At 43.1% G+C, this 21,075-nt stretch overlaps 1 protein-coding gene and 1 long non-coding RNA gene across 2 annotated transcripts in view; both read right to left on the bottom strand.

Annotated features, from left to right (window-relative positions):
* LOC131591663 (uncharacterized) overlaps nucleotides 1-5,392 on the bottom strand; it is a 122,903-nt gene extending 117,511 nt beyond the window's left edge. Inside the window, exon 1 of the long non-coding RNA XR_009280436.1 lies at nucleotides 4,467-5,392. This is a non-coding gene — a long non-coding RNA (uncharacterized LOC131591663). The remainder of the gene's footprint in view (nucleotides 1-4,466) is intronic.
* Nucleotides 5,393-12,185: 6,793 nt separating this feature from the next.
* LOC131592112 (macrophage immunometabolism regulator-like) lies at nucleotides 12,186-20,092 on the bottom strand. The gene is made up of 3 exons (XM_058863388.1): nucleotides 20,053-20,092; nucleotides 18,874-19,052; nucleotides 12,186-14,183 (listed from the first exon to the last, which is right to left on the bottom strand). Exons 1-3 carry the CDS (start codon nucleotides 20,090-20,092, stop codon nucleotides 13,545-13,547), a joined length of 858 nt encoding a protein of 285 aa, XP_058719371.1. The 3' UTR covers nucleotides 12,186-13,544.
* Between the last annotated feature and the right edge of the window lie 983 nt (nucleotides 20,093-21,075).

Here is a 21,075-nt window from a genome sequence, read left to right as displayed (position 1 = left end):
GGCACTACTAAATGTCTGTGATAATTAGCCCATATAATGAGCATATCCAGGTTGTTTTCCCTGTCTGCTTCACCTCGTTTAATGAGAATACAAAGAAGCAGCTTTTTTGCCGCTGCAAATTCCACTTCCATGCTGGCAGCAGATGGCGGGGGGAGGGGTGCGACCCCTCACTTACTCTTCCGCACCTCGGTCTCCCCCAGCAACCTGAATTTCCATGTCTAACCACACCGCGTCTCACCGCGCTCAGGTTGCCTATCTGGTACCGATCCAAGGCAGCGTCTATCTGCGCTCAGATCCGCTCCACCAACCTCTGTCCAAGGCTTCGTCCCACCGTGCGTGGACCTGTCGAAGCCCCCCTGCACGCAGTGTGTCCCGTTTGAAGCGCCAGATATTGGGAGACCGCCAGCTTTTTCACTACTCTTCACGGAAGTAAAAGTGAACGCCGTTTATTTCTATCTTTAGCACACTTATATAGGGTTTTACAGGGTCCGCGGGCTAAGCAAGTTACCATGCACATAGATTTACATTTTTTTCTCCTGTACACAAGGATATTGTTTTGCTTTACTCTCTCTTCTGCAGGAAGGTTTCAAGGACTTTAGCCTTTAATATCACGACTTATTTCAAAGGCTGGTTTGTGCAGACAGGCCCTTACTAATATATAAAATATAGCAACATCAGAAAGTACCTTGGACTTGATTAGCATAAGAGATCTGATAGCCAGGATGCCTTGGCAGGAACAGATCTTTGAATACTGCAAGAAGATTGAATCAAGCCTAGCAACAGGGACAAGATTGAATCAGTGTTGAAGTATGCATACGTTTGTTTGTATGATGTTTAACCCAATCATTGGAGCCTTCCTAGAATAGTATATAAACTTGTAGTAAAACATTTTAACAGAGTAAAAGCATGATATTTTAGTAAAAGCCTGTCTGCACAAGCCAGCCATTAGTACAAGCGACAATATTAATGGCAGTGTCCTTGAAACTCTCCTGGAGCAGCGAGAATAAAGAAAAACAATAGCATTGTGTATTGAGAAAAGAATGTAAAACAATATGTATTAACCAATAGTAACTTGCTAAGCCCGCAGACCCTGTCGGAACCTATAAAAGTGTGCTAAAGATAGAAATAAATGACATTCACCATACTTCTGTGAAGACTCAGTGAATAGTCTGAGCAGTTTCTCAATATCAACTTATGTAGCTCACAGTAAAATCAGATTCTGATCACCGAGTCAGTTGTCCCCATTATCATATCATATTTCATGTCATTGTCGATATCCGCAGTTAGCCAGGACTGTCACAAGATAAGTGGGAGCTTCAGACAATCCCTGCCTCAGCTTCAGATTTTTGGCAACTGCCTAAATTTAGAAAATCACTCTGGCCTGCAAGTTCTAAGGATGGCAGAGCAAGTCTATTTATAAAATGAGTTATTTATTGAACAGACAGGAGATAACAGACAAAAGAGCTTAATCAGAGTTACTACACAATAGTAAACTAAAAGAACGACTAGTAGATTACATAAAACAGTGCACAATATCAAGGGACCTATATTAAAGCCAGCAAAAGAAATAATACAGATTAGGACTCAAATGTAACTTACCACCGAAATGACAATGTACACAGCATCCATTCACTCAACCTCTGGAGGAGTAACCACAAAGCAGCCATCCCTGCTCTGGGGAGAAACTCCACATATTTCCAGGGAATGTGCAGAAGATTTCTGCTATATGAAAGCTTGGTGTAGCTTTTATAATTTGTAAAGTGTTGCAATAGTGTCACAGTGCAGCTGGTCTGGACTGGACAAAATAAATCTAGCCATAACACAAATCTAGTTTGGCTAGCCTAACTTATGTATGAACCACTGCACACCACTGGCCAGGATGCCGGGCAGGGAGAGAAATATCAGCCAATGGCTGTCTAGCCCGGGAAATTTGAATTGAGTATTTGAGTTCTGAATAATAAAACGAGGCTGTTTGTCTCATGAGCACCTGGAGCACGAGTCGTGGATCTTTGTCTCCCCACCTACGACCGTTACACTACAAGTGGTGACCCCCGCGTGCGAAGACACAGCCTTTCCCGTGAGTAGAGCGGAGGGGAAAGACAGGGACAGAGCTTAAAAAGCCTGTCCAAAACAACAAAAAGCTGGGAAAGTCAGAGGCAAGTAGAGCCCAAAACTACAGCAAAAAGCTGAATTAAGAGGCGGGAAAACCGTCCAAAAAATTACAGCGAAGAAAGCTGTTTGCAGCAAAAAATCGCTAAAAGTCCGGAATAGTTTCTGGATTTATCCATACAAATAGAATAAAATACTCATCAGAGCTATGGGAGGCAGGATAGCCACTCAACCACCTCCACTTCTGAAGGTGTGGTCGCTCTTTTTACAAGAAATGGGATTAGAATATGACAAAAAAGCTTTATTAGCTTTAATAACGTGGGCAAAGAACCATGGCTTTTGATACAAATATATGGGAACGGACTGGACATTATATTCTTAAAGCAGTCTCAAAAGGAGATGAAGATGCTATAAAGGTTTTAAAACCTTGGAGATTTATTTTTAACATAATGAAACAGATAAATGCTGACCTGAAAAGCGGGAACAGAGCTCTGGAGAGGACAGAGAGAGCTTGGAACACCGTTCCAAGCCCCTGCAGGGAGCGGCACCACCAAACAGCCGCCCCGCTCGGTAGGGTTGCTTTAAACGCACCTCTCTCACCAAAACTGCTTTCTAGAGCGCCGTTTTCTATAACTCCGCCGAGCCAGAGAGCCTGGGGAGCCGGCTGTACCCCGCCGAGCGGCAGAACAGAGGGGAACGGTGAGGTCCCGAGTTGTGCCGGCACCGCCACAGCCGAAAGGAACACTGCAGGCAGCGGAGCCGCGGTGGTGCCCAGGACGTACTGCAGTGTGATTCCAAAATACCCCTGGCCGACCCGAGCCGCGGTGCCACGCAGAGCCGCCATGGGGAGTCGCAAAACCGCGCCATTTTAGCAGCAAAACCCGTGACCAAGCCTCAACCCAGCGCCGCCCCCAGGGCCGGCCCTCAGCCACCGGAGCCGGTCACGCCCCTCGGCACCATGGAAACGTCCAGACCGCCCCTGCCCAGAGCTGATTGGCTCAGCCCAGAAGCCGCGCCCACAGTCCCGTCTCCGCTGGTCACGCCTGCCTGCCGCAGCTGCGGTGGGGGCGGGCCCCGAGGTGACGTCACATGAACTGCCCGGATCCAAACCCAGAAGTGCCCCAGAAGCAAGAAAAAGCATCCTGGCGCCAGACCCGGGCCCCGGGACAGCACCCAGCGCAGTTCCAGCTTCGCCACAGCTACAACCACAGCATTCACAGCCAGAAGCAGCCACACAACAGAAGGAAACACAAGATCTCCACAAAGAGAATCAGAGTCTTCACCTCACCACCAGCCCAGAAAGACAAGCACCTCTAGCCCCGCTGTCAACTGCTTCAAACCCACTGATGTTCAAGGGCAGAAACCATCCCCACTAGAGATCCACTGATTTTCTCGATGGAGGTAAAACAAAAAGCGGTTGAAAGCAGGGATATAGAAGGAGCTGATCTCTGCACCCATGTATTTACCATCAGAAGAGGGCTGGCAGCAGGGAGGGGGAACAATAGAATTCCCAGTTGTGCGAGGTAATGGCACAACACCTGATAAATATGTACCCTTTAACTGGCAAATCCTTTCAGAGCTATGCCAGCTGTCTGCTAAACATGGACTAAGATCTCCTACTGTATCAACTATGCTAAGATTTATAACTGCTAGTGAATTAACTCCATATGATATGAGGCACATTGCAAAATTAATCTGTACTCTGGTGCAGTATATGATGTTTGAAACAGCCTGGAAATCCTATGCAGAGGATCAGGGGTTGAAAAATGCAAGAGCTTCACAGCAGGACCCATGCTTTGGGGCAGGCATCCCTTCAACTAATGGGATTGCACCCCATAGAAGATCCCCAAACCCAGGCTCGCTTAAACTCTGCAATTCAAGCACAAGTGAAAGACTTAGCAATGTGAGCTCTAACAAAAATGACAAACTTGTCAGTGCCAACCCAAAGCTATTCAAGTATAAGACAGAAACCAAATGAGTTATATATGCAATTCATAGAACGTTTGCAGGATGCTATTGCACATTGGTGGTCCGCCTTTGCTGTTTTGGCCATCTCACATACCATCAAAATAACATACATGTCACAGAAAACAAAGCATTTCCTACAGCTCTGAAGTGTAACACACCACACTGGTGTTCCTCAAATAACAATAAAACAGGCCATTGCAGAAAGAGCACATGGCACTTTAAAACAAATTATTGAAAAACAAAAGGGAGGAATGTGTGGTGGTGTTGTGGTAAAGTTGTTAGAATGTTAAGTTAGTTTATGTTAGTAGTTGATAGCTTGAAATGTATCTTTTCCCCTATTTTAGTTGTGATTCCCCCCCGCCCCCGCTTCTCTTTCTCCTATTGTTTACCTGAAGTCAGGTTACCATGGTTACTGAAGTTTTTCTCCTCAGCTCCACGGCGAGAGGCCGGATAGAGTAAAGAGAAGACCCTGCTGGCATTTCCAGCTGCTTGAAATTTCTTTAGCCCAGGAAAGCACGGGGTTGGGAGAAGAGAGATCTTTCTTTCCAACACGGAAGTTTGTAACTTTGTTTTTTCTGTCCCAGAATGCCTCTGAGCTATGGAAGCTGAGAGGGCATGCTTACCTTGCCTTCCCTTTCTTTCCCCCCTGTGTTGCCAGGAAACAAGCCACCCCCCCCTCCCCCTCTGCCCCTCTGTGGAGTATACTCCTACACCTTTGTGGGCATTTGAAGAAGTTTGTGTCTGATATTTCTTATCTTAGTAACCTTGATTTGTAGAAAGTTTGTAAGATGTACTAACTGAGAAAAATAATTGGTTCTCTCTCTGATGTTCCCTCCCTCCGAGAAACCCTGTTAAAAGAGACCCCCCAGACCCCAAATCCTTTGTCTTTCACCCCTTGGATTCCCCTTCACAGAAATAAACTGTGGAATGCAACCCCGGGGAGAGAGTCCACCCCTGATTTCTTTACTCGCTTGATAGTCTCAAATTCTTGAAGAAAATCAGTGAACCCCACAAACATATGCTGGCTCAAAACCAGAGTGAAGAGAAACCTCATCACTGAGCTAGCCGGGCCACTCTTGGGAGGTTTGAGTCATGATGGGACCGCAGAGAGCAAAGTAGCTAAGGCTATTCATACAATAGCAGTATCAGAAGGGTCCCAGAACACAGTGATTTTAAATCACTTTCTATTATTACAATCATCTGGAGATAAACAGTTGCCTAAGCCCAAGGTAATAGACCTCACTAATAAGTGGGGAGGCCCATGGAGTCTCATTACCTGGAGAAGGGGATATGCCTGTGTTTCCACAGACACTGGAACACAATGGGTACCTGCCAGATGAGTCCATCCTGCTCTATATCCTGCCTGGGACTACAAACAACACCCTCCTGACAGTACCTCAATAGAAGTGATGGAGCAGATTGAAGAGGAGTGACCAGAACAACTTGTTCATCTACCTCATGGAAATCAGAGACTCTTGAAAAGGACAGTTCATTTAAAAACTGTTTACAAATTGTTTTTCTGCTGAGTTTTTCTCACGCTTCTAAATGTTGAATGCTTTTGTTTCTTGTTTATAGAGTTCAAGTATAATCTCAGTTCTAAACAGGGTCTTGTTTTTAATGTTAAGTTGTAACTTGTAACAATAAGTAGTTAACCTGTGGCATGTTAGCTTGAAGGATTGTGATCTTGATGTGCAGAATAAAAGGAACCCTACAACTCGCAGAGTAGTTATAAGAGCAGGTATGAATTTATTCAGCGCTGAGGTGCATGGGGATATCTCCTCCAAAAAGCATGCACACTTTTTTGATTGGGTTTTTCCTTTTTATCCTTTACAGACTAGGTTTACAGGATACGCCTAATACATATTCATTTCCTAACCCCGCCTGTCTTCACTTCATATTACAATTAGCCCCGTGCTCCTTTCAGTCCTTTGGCCGCTTTTTTGGGACTTCAAATCCGTTTCTTCCGGCTTAGGGTTCGAGGAATCTCCTTTATCCTGTGGTGCCTTTGTCTTTGCATCTTGTTTGTGTATTCCAGCTCCTTATCTCATCTTGCAGTCTGACTCTTTTTCCTGTTCTTGTGGATTAGGGTGTCAGGGTATGGTTTTTGTCAGACACCCCTTTTAGTCAAGCATTTTTTCTAATTCTTAATTTCTCTGTTTCAATCTTACCTGCTAGCTCCTGGAAGTGAGTGTTGAAAACAATTTAGTGCACAAACCATGTTTCTAGCCAAAGAGAACTAAGTTGGTCAAATTAATTAGAAAACTTCATTCAAATTAAACCCATGGTGTCCCTGTTATCATGTCTGCAAAGGGCCCTTGCAGATAACAGAGAGCATTTTATATTTTTTAATTTAACCGAAAAGGGTGAATTGTTGCAATAGTGTCACAGTGCAGCTGGTCTGGACTGGACAAAATAAATCTAGCCATAACACAAATCTAGTTTGGCTAGCCTAACTTATGTATGAACCACTGCACACCACTGGCCAGGATGCCGGGCAGGGAGAGAAATATCAGCCAATGGCTGTCTAGCCCGGGAAATTTGAATTGAGTATTTGAGTTCTGAATAATAAAACGAGGCTGTTTGTCTCATGAGCACCTGGAGCACGAGTCGTGGATCTTTGTCTCCCCACCTACGACCCTCACATTAGAGTGAGGTGTCTGTCAGTCAGAAATCCAGCTTATCTTTCCAGGTCTCACTTCAACAGTAAGACGTTTATTGTCAGCTGGGAGATACCAGACCAGTGTTAACCCCATGGTGCCAAAATAACACACTACAAGACAGCTTGTCCTGTTTGAGTTATTTCAGCAGTTAACAAGCAACAGATAAGCTCTTGTAGGGGACGAGATGCCCTGCTACAAGGACTGATGATAAATGATGGAAAGTGGCTTAGTGAGCTCTTCCACCAGCTCCCTCACTACTCTAGGATGAATCCCATCTGGTCCCATAGACTTATGATTGTCTGAGTGTCTCAGCAGATCACTACCTCCTCCTGGATTGCAGGGGGTTTATTGTGCTTCCTGTCCCTGTCTACCAGCTCAGGGGGCTGGTTGCCCTGAGGATAACCCATCTTTCTGTTAAAGATTGAGGCAAAGAATGTATTAGGTAACTCAGCCTTTTCATCATCCTTGTTGACAATGTTCCCCTCCACATCTGATAAAAGATGGAGACTTTCCTTTGCCCTCCTTTTGTAGTTGATGTTTTTCTAAAAAAAAATACTTGGACTCTTCCTGAGTGTCCTCCCTCTTCTTCCGAAGTTCATTAACTCTCTCTCTTTCTCCGAATTCTAGTGAAAGTTCCCTGTTCAGCCAGGCCAGTCTTATGCCCTCCCAGCTCGTCTTTCAGCAGAGAGCTTCCTCTTGCACATTTAAGATCTCCTTCTAGCTCCTCCTGTTTGTTACCCACACTGCATTAGTGTAGATGCACTTCAGCTGGGCTATCTATTTAACCCCCAACACTGGCCTGCCATCCCCAGGCTCATCTCTAGTGACTCTGGTCTTATCCCTTTTCCCCTTCAAACCTAGTTTAAAGTTCTCTTAATCAGCCCTACCATCTCACAGGCTGGAATCCTATCCCCCTTTTAGATGGGCAAACCCTATCTGTCTCCAGCACACCTGGTGCTGTATAAACCACCTCATGATCAAAAAAGCCAAATTTCCATTGATGGCACCAGTTTTTAAGCCACATGATTATGTGGGTTGTCCTTTTGGCATTCTTCCCTGCTACCAAAGGGATTGAGGAGAATGCCTCCTGTGCTCCTGTCCCTTCAACCAGTTGCCTCAGTGTTCTGAAATCCTTTTTGATTGCTCTAAGACTTCTCAATCTTGTTGCTGCTGACCCAGACAACCAGAAGTGGGTAATAATCAGAGACAAATTAGTCCAGGAAGTCTCCTAGCAATATACCCAGGCCCCAGGGAGGCAGCAGACTTTCCTGTGGGATGGGTCTGGTTGGCATACGGGACCCTTGTTTCCCCTCAGGAGGGAGTCACCCACTATAATTACCCTTCTTTCTTTCCTAATACCTGTAGTTGTGATCTGTCTAGTTGACTGTGCTGATCTGGGAGACCCCCCAGATAGACCACCTTCTCCACTGTCATCTGCCTGACCCTCGAGTTCCAGAGCCTTGTACCTATACTGTAAGGGCACTTGAGAAGGTGAGGGAGGCCAGGAGGGGATTCTCCTACCTCCTCAAGAATGGACTTGTTTCCATTCCCCGTCTTTTAGGTCTTCTCCTTCTGCCTGATGGCATGAGGGTCAGAGCTCCTCTGACTCTTGCTGAGCTTTCATCTGCTACATTTCTCTCAGGGATGGAAGAGTGGGACTCCACCAGTCTATTTCTCTCACAGTCCCTGATAGTCCTCAGTCTCTCCACTTCTTTAGGCTCTGCCACCAGGCAGAGCAGATCATTCACTGTTGAGGCTGGTTCTGGGGGTCTATCTGACCCCCAGCCACCGCTGCAGACTTCCCAGATAGGGGTCCGGCAAGGAACTGCTGTCCAGGGGTCTCAGGCAGTTTCTAGCCACGGGTAACCCTTATGAGCTCGGCCTCAGGCTTCAAGTGATCAGCTCTTTTAGATATGATCTCAGCTCTTGTGATCAGCTCAGCTCATGGGTTACTGCAGCCGACACATAGATGGGAGGCCATGTAGCATTCCACAGAGTCCTTTATTGGCAGGCTTCAGTGAAGGGGGCCAGTGACAGTCACTTCCACTGAACTGGGCAAAAGCTGGGGTTTTTATAGGGAAGGGGAGAATTGGGAAAAGGGCCAATGGTTTAAAACCAGGGTAAAATGACCAGTAGTTTACAGGGAGATAACACGGGGTCCCAAAGAAGGAAGGGGTCCACAGCTTAGTTACCATGACTAAGTAGTTTTGTTTTATCTTAGGGAGCAGATCTCCAAGGCAAAAGCCTTTCAGAGGACTGTCCTTCCTCCACAATTTACCTGGTCACACCACATGCAGGTGTCATCTCTGCTACCCTCTGGTACTGATGCCAGGCTCAAACACTCTGCAGACAGAGACCTGGACAGCTGTGTGCTTCTGAGGGAGCTCCATCTGGGTTGCCGTGCTCCTGCTAGCAATGGCTTTTGACTGTGTGGAAACCACTGCTGGGTATGTTCTAGCTGGGCAGGCAAACACACCAGGTGAGCTCACCTCAGGAGCTGGGAGGGTGGCTTTGACCTCTTACACACCCTTAATGCACAAACTGCCACACCTATTGTACAATGCACTCGCGGTGAGAGACTTCTCCAGGGTCAAGCTGTTCAGGTATAAGCAATTTATTATAAGGGTAAAGAGAGGGAGAGACCCGTGTCCGCTGCCAGCCTCGGCATCCACATGGTCAGGGAGGGAGGGAGAGTGGAGCGGGGAGAGCAGAAGAGGTTAAAGAGGGGGAGGGAGGAATCAAGAGAGAGAGGTTCTTGTTACAATCCATTATATGCTTTCCTATAGTGAATATTCTAATTCCCAGTAACCAATCACTACGAGACGCACCTACTAAAGAATTTACATATAGCCTATAAGAACTACTACATTAGCTGGCTAGGCTATTGTTCTTTGGTCATATAGTAACTAGTACTCAGCATCTTATGACTCAAAGCAAGCTTTTATTTCTACTTCGATTCTAGGCTTCATATTTTCAGAATCTTTTGCTAAACAATCATATTCATAAGGTTTCCCTGTTTCATCCTCCCCAACACATGCCACATCCTGTTTTCCCACTCCTGTTTGTCATGCTCCCTTGAGCCATTTTAATCTCCCTCAGATGCTTCTGCCAACGTCCCCTCCTCATCTGATTGGCTGCCAGGGGCTTCCAGGTCTGCACAAGGCTCAGGGCTGTTGCTCTTGTGTCCCTGAGCTGGGGAACCTCCCTGTACAGCCTGATGTAACCCTCACCTCCAGACTTACCTCAGTCATTGCTGCTGCTGCTGCCACCTTGCCAATGGGATGGGGAATTGTCCTGGTTTCAGCTAGGATTATTACGAACTAGTATTTTGAGATCACTTAAAGAATCGCCATCAAAGTTATCAGTAAAAACAGATTTAATATAAAAAATGACAGCATGACAAATGTCATTGGCAAGGTTCACTCTACTACTTACTAGATGGTTAAAGCACACTGAGGAAAAGCAACAAACAAAAATCCAGTCAATCTAAACTGAAATAAACCAAAAATTATGTGTGTGTGTATGTTTAGGCATGCATGACAAAAGGATACAAAGGGTAAGGATAAAAAGGAATATGGCTTAAAGTTTCAATAGCACTTAACATTTAAATTATAACTTAACATTTTAGCAAAAGATTCATATAAGATTTAATATACCGCAACAATAACTTACTTACAGGTCTAACTTACAAATCTAAAGTACTTAAGAATCCAGGAGAGCAGAATTTCTCCCACATTTTCTATAGCATATTCACACTCGCATGCACACAGACATAAAGTCTGTACAAGGTACCTGTGAAAAATTCCCCTTGAAGGTAATGAAATACATCAGATGCCTTTGCATCTTCTCAATGGGTGAAGGGTTGAGTCTCAAAAAATGGGGATATCAGGCCAGGATCAATCATCATTCAGCAATCCTCCATGTATAGCAAACTTGAGAGTTCTCTGGCTCTGAGAGGCCCCACTCAGAAGTTTGCTGGTTGCAGCTACTGTGGGCCAGGAGAGCTCAAAGCATCTAATTTTGGACCACTGCTTATAGGGTCACAAGAGAGTGGGCTTTAGTCATAACAATGTTTTATCCTGGACACACTTCAGATCAGCAACTTTCTTTGGAAGTGCAAGAACAACAATGTTATGCCATTCAGGCAAAAAAAAATTTCCAAGGCTGTTTAAAAAAAAAAGCAGGAGCTTGTTAGTCAGCATTAGTTCCTGGGAGCAGACATTATTTCTGATAAGCTGAAGAGAAGCTCAGCCCAGGGGCTCTTCATCAAGGCCAAAGGCTAATGAGCATTTCTCAAATCTTAGTGCGGCCTGGTGAAGAAAGGATGCACCTCCACAATGACAGAGTTAATTTTCTTCCTAGTAGTTGGTATAGTGCTTTATTTTGGATTTCATATGAGAATAATATTGGTAACACTGATGGTGTAGTTGTTAGTAAGCAGTGTTTGCACTAAGTAAAAAACCTTTCAGCTTCTTGCACCACCCCACCAGCAAGTAGGCTGGGAGGCACAAGAAGCTGGAAAGAGACACAGCCAGGACAGCTGACCCAAACTGGCCAAAGGGATATTCTGTATCATATGACATCTTAGTCTGCATATAAACTAGGGGTAAAGCTGGGCAGGGGCCACTGCTCAGGAACCGGCTGGGCATCACTCAGCAGGTGGTGAGCAATTGCATTGTGCATCACTTGTTTCATACATTCTCATTTTAATATTATTTTCTCTTCCATTTCTTGTTGCACTATTGGGAACGACGAGGCAGTACAACACAGACTCTCTTGGGAGTTGAACAGGAGAGTGTAATGTTTATTACCTCAGATCTTTTTTATAGACCGATACACGAAAGTCCAGAAAGGTAAAACTCTTATTGGTTAGTAAACTAACACATCACCATCATTGGTCAGTGGGGTACACCACCCCTCGACCTTCTCTTGCAAGAAAACAAGAAACTGACAAACAACATCTGCAAGGCTGTCTTCTATCTCTAAGGATTATTTTGATTCCTCCTTATGATTTCCCAGACCGCTTTCTCAGGCGAGTCTGAGAACGTTATGCGGCCTGCTTTTCCACAGGCACTGTGCTCCCTGCTTGCTGCTCGCATTTAACATCCATAATTTCTCACCTATTATTGTGTCCTATTATATTGTTTTTATCTCAACCCATGAATTTTCCTTTTTTTTCCTCCCCCCTCCCACTGGGGAAGAGAGAGTGAGCAAGTAGCTGCATGGTGTTTAGCTATCTGCCCAGTTAAACCATGAGAGGCATCCTCACCTTCTTTGAGGAACCTGTTCCAGTGTCTCACCACCCTAAAGAATTTCTTCTTTACATCTAATCTTTCACAGAAGTATAAGATTCTTGCTTTTAAATGTTAATGATCCCAGGTCTAAAGTCGTAATTTTTAAATGTCCTCATTCTACACAGCAAGAGACTTCACAAAAATAGGTATTGATATCACCCTTTTTATTTTTCAGCCAGAAATACATTTTCATAGAGCATTTCAATAAATAGCAGTGTTTATTCCTTAGACAAAACCTCTCTTTGGCATATGACCATATTCCATTTTTAAACTAAAGACTATACAGGAAAAGTTCATTAAAGAGATCATTGTTCAATAAATTAAATTTACAGAGGTGCAGTTAACTCTTTGAAATACACATCAGTTGTACATATTCTAATAAGGCAGAAAACATTAACCAAACCAGCAAAACTGTCTACTGGGCTCCTCTTCACTGCCTTCAGTTAAAATTCTGCAGTAAGTGGCAGAACGAAAACAACTCTTCCACAACACATGTACTGAGTTGCGCTTGCTACTCATCCTGAGGAATCAAAAAAACCCTAAACTGTACTAGAAACAACTGATCAAATATTTCCAAACATGATCTTAATTTTAATTTCTAAATATGTAAACTAAAATGAAGTTGCAAACTGCTTCAGTAATAGACTGCACCTAAAAATGTCTAAAAACATTTAAATTTTATACATAAGTTACTAACATGTTTTATATATATTTAAGAATACAGTTGTCAAAACTGCATTTGATGTCATATTTGGACAAAAAAATTCTTCAGTGACAAATTAAGCCAGGGTATTCAATCTACTAATATTCCAAATACTTATTCCAAACTAGTTTTATTAAAAAAAGGAGGCAAAACAATTACTTCTGTACAGAAACAAACAAAAATATATAATAGGTTTGAAGTAGCAAATGAACAAATGTTTATTTTATGAGTGAATTTCCTTGTCACCACCAGTGCAAACCCAGTTACAAAAAGTTTGAATAGGATAGTTTAAAATAACAGATGATCCAATTTAGCCAAGCTCACATTCTTTCCCATGATGTAAAAAAAAAATCATACATACATTGTATTGTAGAATACATTAAGAAACAAAAAGATAACTTGAGTACTTATCCAAGAGCAATTTCTAACATCAACCTAAAATTAGCAACAACCAAGCAGACCATCACTTTCTCAGTATTAAATTACTTTAAATGCTAGATAACTACAAAAAACCCCAAACATCCCAACCCAAATCCAAAAACCAAAAGCCTTTTCTTTGTTAAAAGATGTTCAAAGAAATATCTACCAGCTACAGTCAAATTTGCATTAGAAGCTGCTTGCTGTGGAAATTTTTTCCCCTGCATTCATAACACAATACATTGTCAAAATTCTATTCAAATAAATTACTTTCTAATAACATTTTGCTTATACCACCTACAATGGGGACAGTCATATACAGTATGACAGCAGATTTTTGCAGCAGAGAAATACCCAGAAACTGGTTCTAAATTCTAGATTATACTTCATGGTTCATGTATTATTTCTTGAAAACATACGGTCCCCTCTAAGGGTAAGGTGCTGGAGCTGGTATTGTAGCATGTCTGTGTCAGCAGGTTCCTGAATGCTCATTTTGTCTAAATTGAGGTAGTCCAGGGATTTAGAATGAGCCTTTTTGCCCTTTAAAAGGCAAAGAGGCAGGGGACCATGAAGTGCCTTGTGAATTTCATATGGTAAAGCCTTAGTGCATTGATCCCCTGAGATGGGCATCCATCTCCTCCTCCTTCCATTTACTGCTGGGATCTCATATGGCTGATAGCACCTACTTCTAGTTTTGTACAAGCGGGAAGAACATGCAAGTCCTAAATCAAGCTGTTCAGAGTGCAAGTTAAGCCCAGATTTCCCATTATTTTCTTCATTTCCTGTATACTTTTGAGCTAATTTTAGCAGCTCCTCTCCAGTTGTGAATCCAACCAGGTAATTAGAATCCATACAAAGGATCTGATAGCCTGAAACTGTCTGTCGCATTGGTGAGCAGGGGGTGCTGGAGCATCGTGGTTTCTCTGCTTCTGTTTTGCCTGCAGAACTGACATCTGCAAGAGGTACAGGGAGGGTAGATATGGTAGTTCTGGACTTTCCATTTATGTCCATTTTAAGCAATGTGCTATTCTCCTAAAAACAAAACAGAGATTGATCATAAATAGGGCCTTTAACCACTAAAGGAGCTGAGAGAGGATCTCAGAAATCAAATTTTTCATCACCCAGAAAACATAACCAGTACTTCTCTATTCAGTTCTTCTGGTTCACGTGGTCTTTTTAATGAATCCTTTATGCTCTTTTCTTTACTGTCCCCATACACGTGTTCCTCTGAAGTTCACATTTTGTTCTGGCTAGCTATTTCAACAAACAATGCCTATGCCTTACAGGATCACACAAAGTCTAAAGTTTGGTCCAGTAACACTGCATAATCATCTTGTTGGGCTGAGCACAGATGTAGAGGCCTCTCAATCCAGCTCAAAGGATTGGTCTCTTCTTTGCACGTGACAGGGTTCTCACAGAGGTCCCTTGATGGATCTCCCTAGGAGGGGTTTGTAGGCCTTGAGCATATCCAGACTTGGCCATGCTGCCTCCATCTTTTTGGCAACCTTCTACCTTCATGAAGTCCCTACCCCAGATATGTTAGGGCTTGTTCTGTAGCCCTTTAAAGTGGGGGACCCCAAACCTGCCTTTTACCCTTGTTTATTTACTTTATATTAATATTCAAACTTGAATTACTTATGTCATTAGCTATTATTTAAGAATTTTTAGACATTTTATACCTATACTTTTACAGATATAATTTGTATCTCTATAATTGTATATAAACATATTTAGATATAAGCATATTAAGATAGTGCAACTACATATAAATACCTATTAAAATATATAGAAACTATGAGTGTGCAAATATTCCATCTACTATATATATTTTTTTATATGCTGCCAATCAGAGGAAGTTCTGAGAATATGTGGGTATTGATGAATACTAGGAGCAAAGTTCCAAATAACAAGATAAAAGACCAAAGTGGTTAAACAATGGAAGCAATAGCCAATAACTACAGTATTGTAGTAAATTAAGACAGAAATCTAAGTCTTAGAAGGGGAAAAACAGAGATAACACCTTCTTTTACCCAGGATACTGCAAGCTGAGCCAAACCTCCTCCAGTTCTGTGGTGAGAACTTGCCCTAGCCATGAACTTTGCTCATTAGAATATCATTATAATAGTAAAAACCACATCCCTAGCTTAGATGGTCCCTGCCCACAGAAAGACTACTACTCTCCAAGCATGCACCATAATTTCTTGGAAGTCTATACCTTTAAATCAAAATGAAGAAAGGGTAAGCCAGTAGCAACTTTGCCAAGTAGCGACTTATGCAAGATACACTGATAGCCTAAGACTGTAACCATACAAGTATGCCTGCTTTTTCTTTAAAAAAATAAATGCTAATAGCAATAAAGTCTTCACTGTTTTCCTGTTGGACAAGAAACATGGCTGGTAGCAAATTATGTTGTCATGCCTAAAAATACAGACCTGCAGAGATTAAACAAAAGCTATATTATACTCAGCTTTTTTCTAAGGACAGCCATTCAAAGATAGCCACTACTTTTAAATAAGACCTACTCTCAAAGTTAAGAAAAAAATATGTTTAATCAAAACAGTTTATTTTGGGGAGAGTTTTTTGAGTGAGTTTGTGTGTCCCTCAACTGAAGCACTTGTTCTTTGTCTTAATGGAACTGTGGTGGATTAACCTTGGCTGGACAACAGGTGCCCACAAAGCTGCTTTATAACATTCCCTCCTTAACTGGACAGAGGGAAGAAAATATGATGAAAGGCCTGTGGATTGAGATAAGGGAGATGACTCTTCAAGTACACAGGCAAAACAGACTTGACTTGGGGAAATTAAATGAATTTACTGCTAATCAAACATCCAAGTAGGATAATGACAAAAACAAGTCTCAAAATACCTTCCCCCCACTGCTCTCTTCTTTCTGGGCTCAAATTTACTCCCAGCTTCTCTACCTCTTCCCACCAAGCAGCACAAGGGAACAGGGAATTGGATTTGCAGTCAGTTCATCACATATTGTCTTTGTTGCTCCTTCCTCTGCACATTCTTCCCCTGCCCCAGCCTGGGGTCCCATCCATAGGAGATAGTCCTCCATTAACTGTTCCAGCATGGGTCCTTTCCACAGGGTTACAAGTCCTGCCAGGAGCCTACTACAGCATTAAGCACTTCAGAGAGTCTCCTTTGGCCACATCCACATGCTCCATGGTGGACCTCCATAGGCTGCAGGGGGACAGCCTACCTCAACATGGTCTTCAACAAAGGCCGCAGGGGAATCTGCTCCAGCACCTGGAGCACCGCCTCCTCCTTCACTGATCTTGGCATCTGCAGAGTTGTTTCTCTCACATTTCCCCCTCCTCCCCAAATATGTTATCACAGAGGCACTACCTGATTGACTCAGTTTTGGCAAGCAGCAGGTTCACCTTAGAGATGACTGGCACCAGCTCTATTGGACATCAGAGAAGCTTCTGACCTCACAGAAGCCACCCCTGTAGCCCCTCCACTACCAAAACTTTGCCATGCAAACCAAATACAGTGACATAATCTGCAGCAGGTACTGTTTCTTGGCAAGGTAGATCTTATTTCACTTACATCATTTACACTTCAGAAGGTCACTTCCTCAATCTTATTAAAAATATGTAGTAAAACGACCTTTCAAGTTTTACTCTGCCTCTCTCAAATGTCCCTCCCCATACTAAAATTCTACCTAAAAATTAGTGTTCGTTTACATGCAATGTCAGTATGGAACCAACAATAAGTCCAACAGCTCACTCAAATATAATAAATATGGTTTACACTTATAAGTAGTGCCAAGAGAAACCAGAATAAATCATTTGGATTGGAAGGGACCTTCAAACATCATCTAATCCATCTGAACTGCCACAGACAGAAACATCTTTCACTAGATCAGGTTGCTCAAAGCCCCATCCAACCTGACCTCAAACACTTCAAATTACTGGTCAAACAGCTCATCTGACTTTACTATAATATAGTGCATTTGCATCTGATTATGCAAACCTGATGGCAAGACAGGCAGGATATGACTGTCCGCTTTCTTCAATTTCAGAGTCACTGCAAGTACCACCCCCTCCTCTATCCTCATAACCACTCTCTCAAAAACAACAAAACAAAAAAATACCCAAAACACCAACATACCACATAAACCAGAATATGTTTCTAAATACACCACCAGCAGTAACATTAAGATGGATGATAGGAAGAGAAGGTTTCAATATGGGAAACAACAGAGGAAAAAAAAAGAAATCAGTGCTGCACACCTCTACTTTTGCACCTCTTTATGGGAATGTTTCAAGGAATTCTATTGTATTCAGAGATCTGTCAGAAGGCAGCCAACTACTGATAGAAGCAAGTCCTTTTATCATCACAGGCCTTCCCTACCATTCCTACTGAGATCTGCTTAACAGCAGTCTTCTGACATTAATTCATTTCTACATGCTGCTATGTAAGCATGTATGCATAGTGATGTACAGCACCACCCTAAATAGACACAATAACAACAAGCTGTGTTCACAGAAAATATCTACTAATATACATTATTTGCTATTTTCTGTGCAATAGGTACACATGCACTCTCACTTATATCAGATAAAAACCCTAAACAAATTTGCATATAAATAGTAACTAGACAAGAAAAATTAAGACCTGAGACTATTTTCTTACATAGCTGTAGGAAACTTGAAACATTACTACTTCAGCTGTCCAGACATCCTCTCCCCAATACCTTAATAGGCAAAAGAAGCCTGTCAATAAACCAAAACCACTTAGGCAAGCTTCATATTCGGTAAAGTAACATTTTGATGTACATTAAAGCATACAAATACAATCTCTATCATGGATGATATAGCTAATATTTAAAGAGAGCTTTTACCCTCCATTTACCTTTTGCTAAAAAATAAAACAAAAACCAAACTAACAACACTCCCTGCCTCAAAAAAAACAACAAACCCAGACCACCAAACACCACCACCTTTTACTATAGTGCAATATAAAATTATCCATTGAAAGCTGGGCACTAGTATACTTTGTTACTGTTAGACTGAATAGGGAGGTTATAGTCAGGTTTAACACTTGTACAAGAATTAAGAATGGTACAATTGGGACAGCTGTTGGTTGTAAGTTGCAACTTCAAAGAATTAAGCAGTTATGAACAGATAGAGGTGTTAATACATGTTAATTCTGGCTTTCCTACCAGTTCAGACTGTTAACGGTACTTGGTGCAAAAAAATACACTTGCTCAATCTAACTACAAGCTTAAGGATTTACATTAAAATTCCCAAGATTTGTGCACAAAAGTATCAGAATTAATACCTTGTTTTCCTCCATAATTTGCCAGAATAGTTTAACTGCTCTGCTCCTCATAGCATAATTCTTATTTCCATTATATTGTAAAGCGTTTATAGGAGAAGAAAATGTGGGTCTGAGAGAGAAAACACAGGGCAAAACAGGCCTGCAGACCCTACCACAGTGGCAGGAAAAGACTTGCACATATTCATTCCTGCCTTGCTGGTGACACTACAGTAGTTACTACAGAGACAGGAACTCAGAGAAAAAGAAAGTGAAAACATATATCAGGATCTCTGTGCTGCAGGATAAAATTCTGTCTACATAAGAGCACCGGGTGCTGGCAAAAGCTCGAGAAGCACCATGCAGCTATGAGAGGATGGCTTCTCAGCCATATGAATAATGTGTTTGCTACCCACCCTACACCCTTTGCCCCACATAACCATATTACAGGCACCTCTTCTCTGCTACTGCCTGGTCTCACGGCGTGACCACGGAACTGGTCGAGGTCTACTCGAGAAACGACTTTAAAGACAGGGAGTAGCTGGCAGAAGATGCCAGCCCTGGGGTGGAACTCAGATGCATTAAGAGCAGGCAGCTGCGTTACTGGCTCCCACTGAAGGGCCAAGCGCGATCATACCCCACTTCTACCGCCTCCGCACGCGTAATCGTAACACTGCGCTAACCGTATCGCTAGCTCCCTGCAGTCAGCATTCTGACGCGATAAGAAAGCCGCAGTTAAGGCCAAGGCCCCACCCATACACACTCACAAACTCCGAGCGGCACATCTAAGTTATTTAATCATAGCACTCCAGCGGGAGCCATGGGGAACAGAGCCTTCACACGACGTTCGCGAAAAATACAGGTCGCCCCACTGCCACCATTCCACAACACTTCCCACAACCCTCCATCCCCATCGCACAGCATCTCTCCCACCAGCTAGGCGCACGGTGCGCTAAAGTCTGTCCGGTTTCCCACGGCCCCTCCCCAAGGCAGGGGAGGGCCTCCCCGCACTCTCGCAGGCAGAAGCAGGGCCCGCTACGGAGCCCGAACTGCAACTTCGATGGCCCAGTGAACCGACACAACTCCCACCTCTTGCCTGCGGTCCAGTGCGGCGGAATTCCAACACACAGCGAGGAAAGACAATGCTCTGACTACGGTGCAGTCTGTTACGCTCTCTGAAGCTAAAAATGAAAACAAATCCCCTTCCCCTACACTTGCAGACCGTGGGGTAATGGATGTTTCCAGCCAATCACAACAGACCACGTGACCGAAAGAGGGGGCATGACATCCGGAGCAAATGGTACAACTGGCCGTCTGCAGGGGTATAAGAGAAGGTCCGAAGAGTCTCCCATCGGTCTCACGACCGCTGGAAGGAAAGACTCTGAATATCACAAGGGACTTAGTACAGGAGTTCTGGCCTGGTTGAGGTGGATGCTTGCTAAGTGATTGTTTGCAGGTGTGTTTGCTGTGCTGCCGCGGTACACTGCCCTTGTTCCTGCTGGCGAACAGAGACTTGTACCCCACACCTGCCCCCCCTGAGCAATGGGTTTCATCACAATGGTCATTAATCTCCTGTTTTTGGCCTTATGCCCCTCGCTTTGTAAAAAACTATAAAATACACCCCAGAACTTACTTTCCTTTGAGATCTCCCCAACGGACAGAAGACTCTGCATCGTTGGATGGCTGAGTGGACTTTGACAGTGGTAGCTATAATCCCCTTACTCTCTTTCTCTTATGCTTTGCTTTCTCCTCTTTTCCCTCTATCGCATATTAGTGCTGATGAGCACTCAATAAAGTGTGTTTTGCTGTTTGAGTCCCTGGTTTGCTGATAATCTTTTGTACTCTAAGATCGAATAAAAGAACCACATCACGAATCCCACCTTGTGGATTGTGACAAGGGGCAGTTATTTTACCAGAAGCTGGGGGTGAGGTACTTGTCACTTCTTGGCTAAAACTTGTCCCTGTGCTACTCGCATACATATATTACTTATACTTGGAAATTCAATTTTCTTTTGCTGTTATGAAAACATGCTGTTGAAGTTATGTACTTATAGAGCAAAGGGTTTTGGAAATATTTAGTTCAACTATATAGTAAAAAAAAAAAATAGTTGAAAAAGAAGTCAGGTTTAAACCGAGCTATGTAAGAGTATCTATAAAGTTGTCACAGTACACTATCTAGAGCAGAGGCAATTAGCCTGTCGACTTTAACCTCTATGCAACTAACAGACTCCTCTAGTGCAAGCTGGTGATCTTGCATTGTGCACTGCCAACCCCAGATTACAAACACAGTGGTGAGTTGTCTCCCACTGACTTGCACCCAGATTTACCCATTCCATTTTCTACATGGTTGTTTGAAACCATTTGGAAATTTTGTAAGCTGGAGGGTCTTTAAAAATGTTACTTCACTATGCTCTTGAAGGTCCCCTAGAATATTCACAGATACAGATGGATACCATGCTTGTAGAGAAGGAAAGGAGGAAAAAAGAAATCACAGAAAAACTAGAGATAAAGTGCATGAAAGGTACCAAGGAATTGTAGACATTCCTTGCCAGCTCCTGCTATTCCTTGAGACAGATGCCAGGCTATTCTAAGACACCAAAAAGCAAATAGAGAAAATTTTAAATTGTTGTATTGCATGAGGTAACATTCATATGGA

The sequence above is a fragment of the Poecile atricapillus genome, chromosome W, assembly GCF_030490865.1.
Source record: "Poecile atricapillus isolate bPoeAtr1 chromosome W, bPoeAtr1.hap1, whole genome shotgun sequence".
In the NCBI taxonomy this organism is placed as follows: domain Eukaryota; kingdom Metazoa; phylum Chordata; class Aves; order Passeriformes; family Paridae; genus Poecile; species Poecile atricapillus.
Note: the sequence above shows the minus strand (reverse complement) of the source record. Positions and strands in the feature narration are given on the sequence as shown.

What these genes read in the sequence shown, in the direction of transcription:
- LOC131592112 (XM_058863388.1), bottom strand. Translation starts at nt 20,092, where the DNA reads ATGCAGAGTCTTCTGTCCGTTGGGGAGATCTCAAAGGAAA. An exon ending in TGGGGAGATCTCAAAGGAAA is followed by an intron (nt 19,053 to 20,052) that starts GTAAGTTCTGGG and finishes GAAGTGGGGTAT; the next exon opens with GATCGCGCTTGGCCCTTCAG. An exon ending in CAGGCAGTAGCAGAGAAGAG is followed by an intron (nt 14,184 to 18,873) that starts GTGCCTGTAATA and finishes TTTTGTTTTTAG; the next exon opens with GAGAATAGCACATTGCTTAA.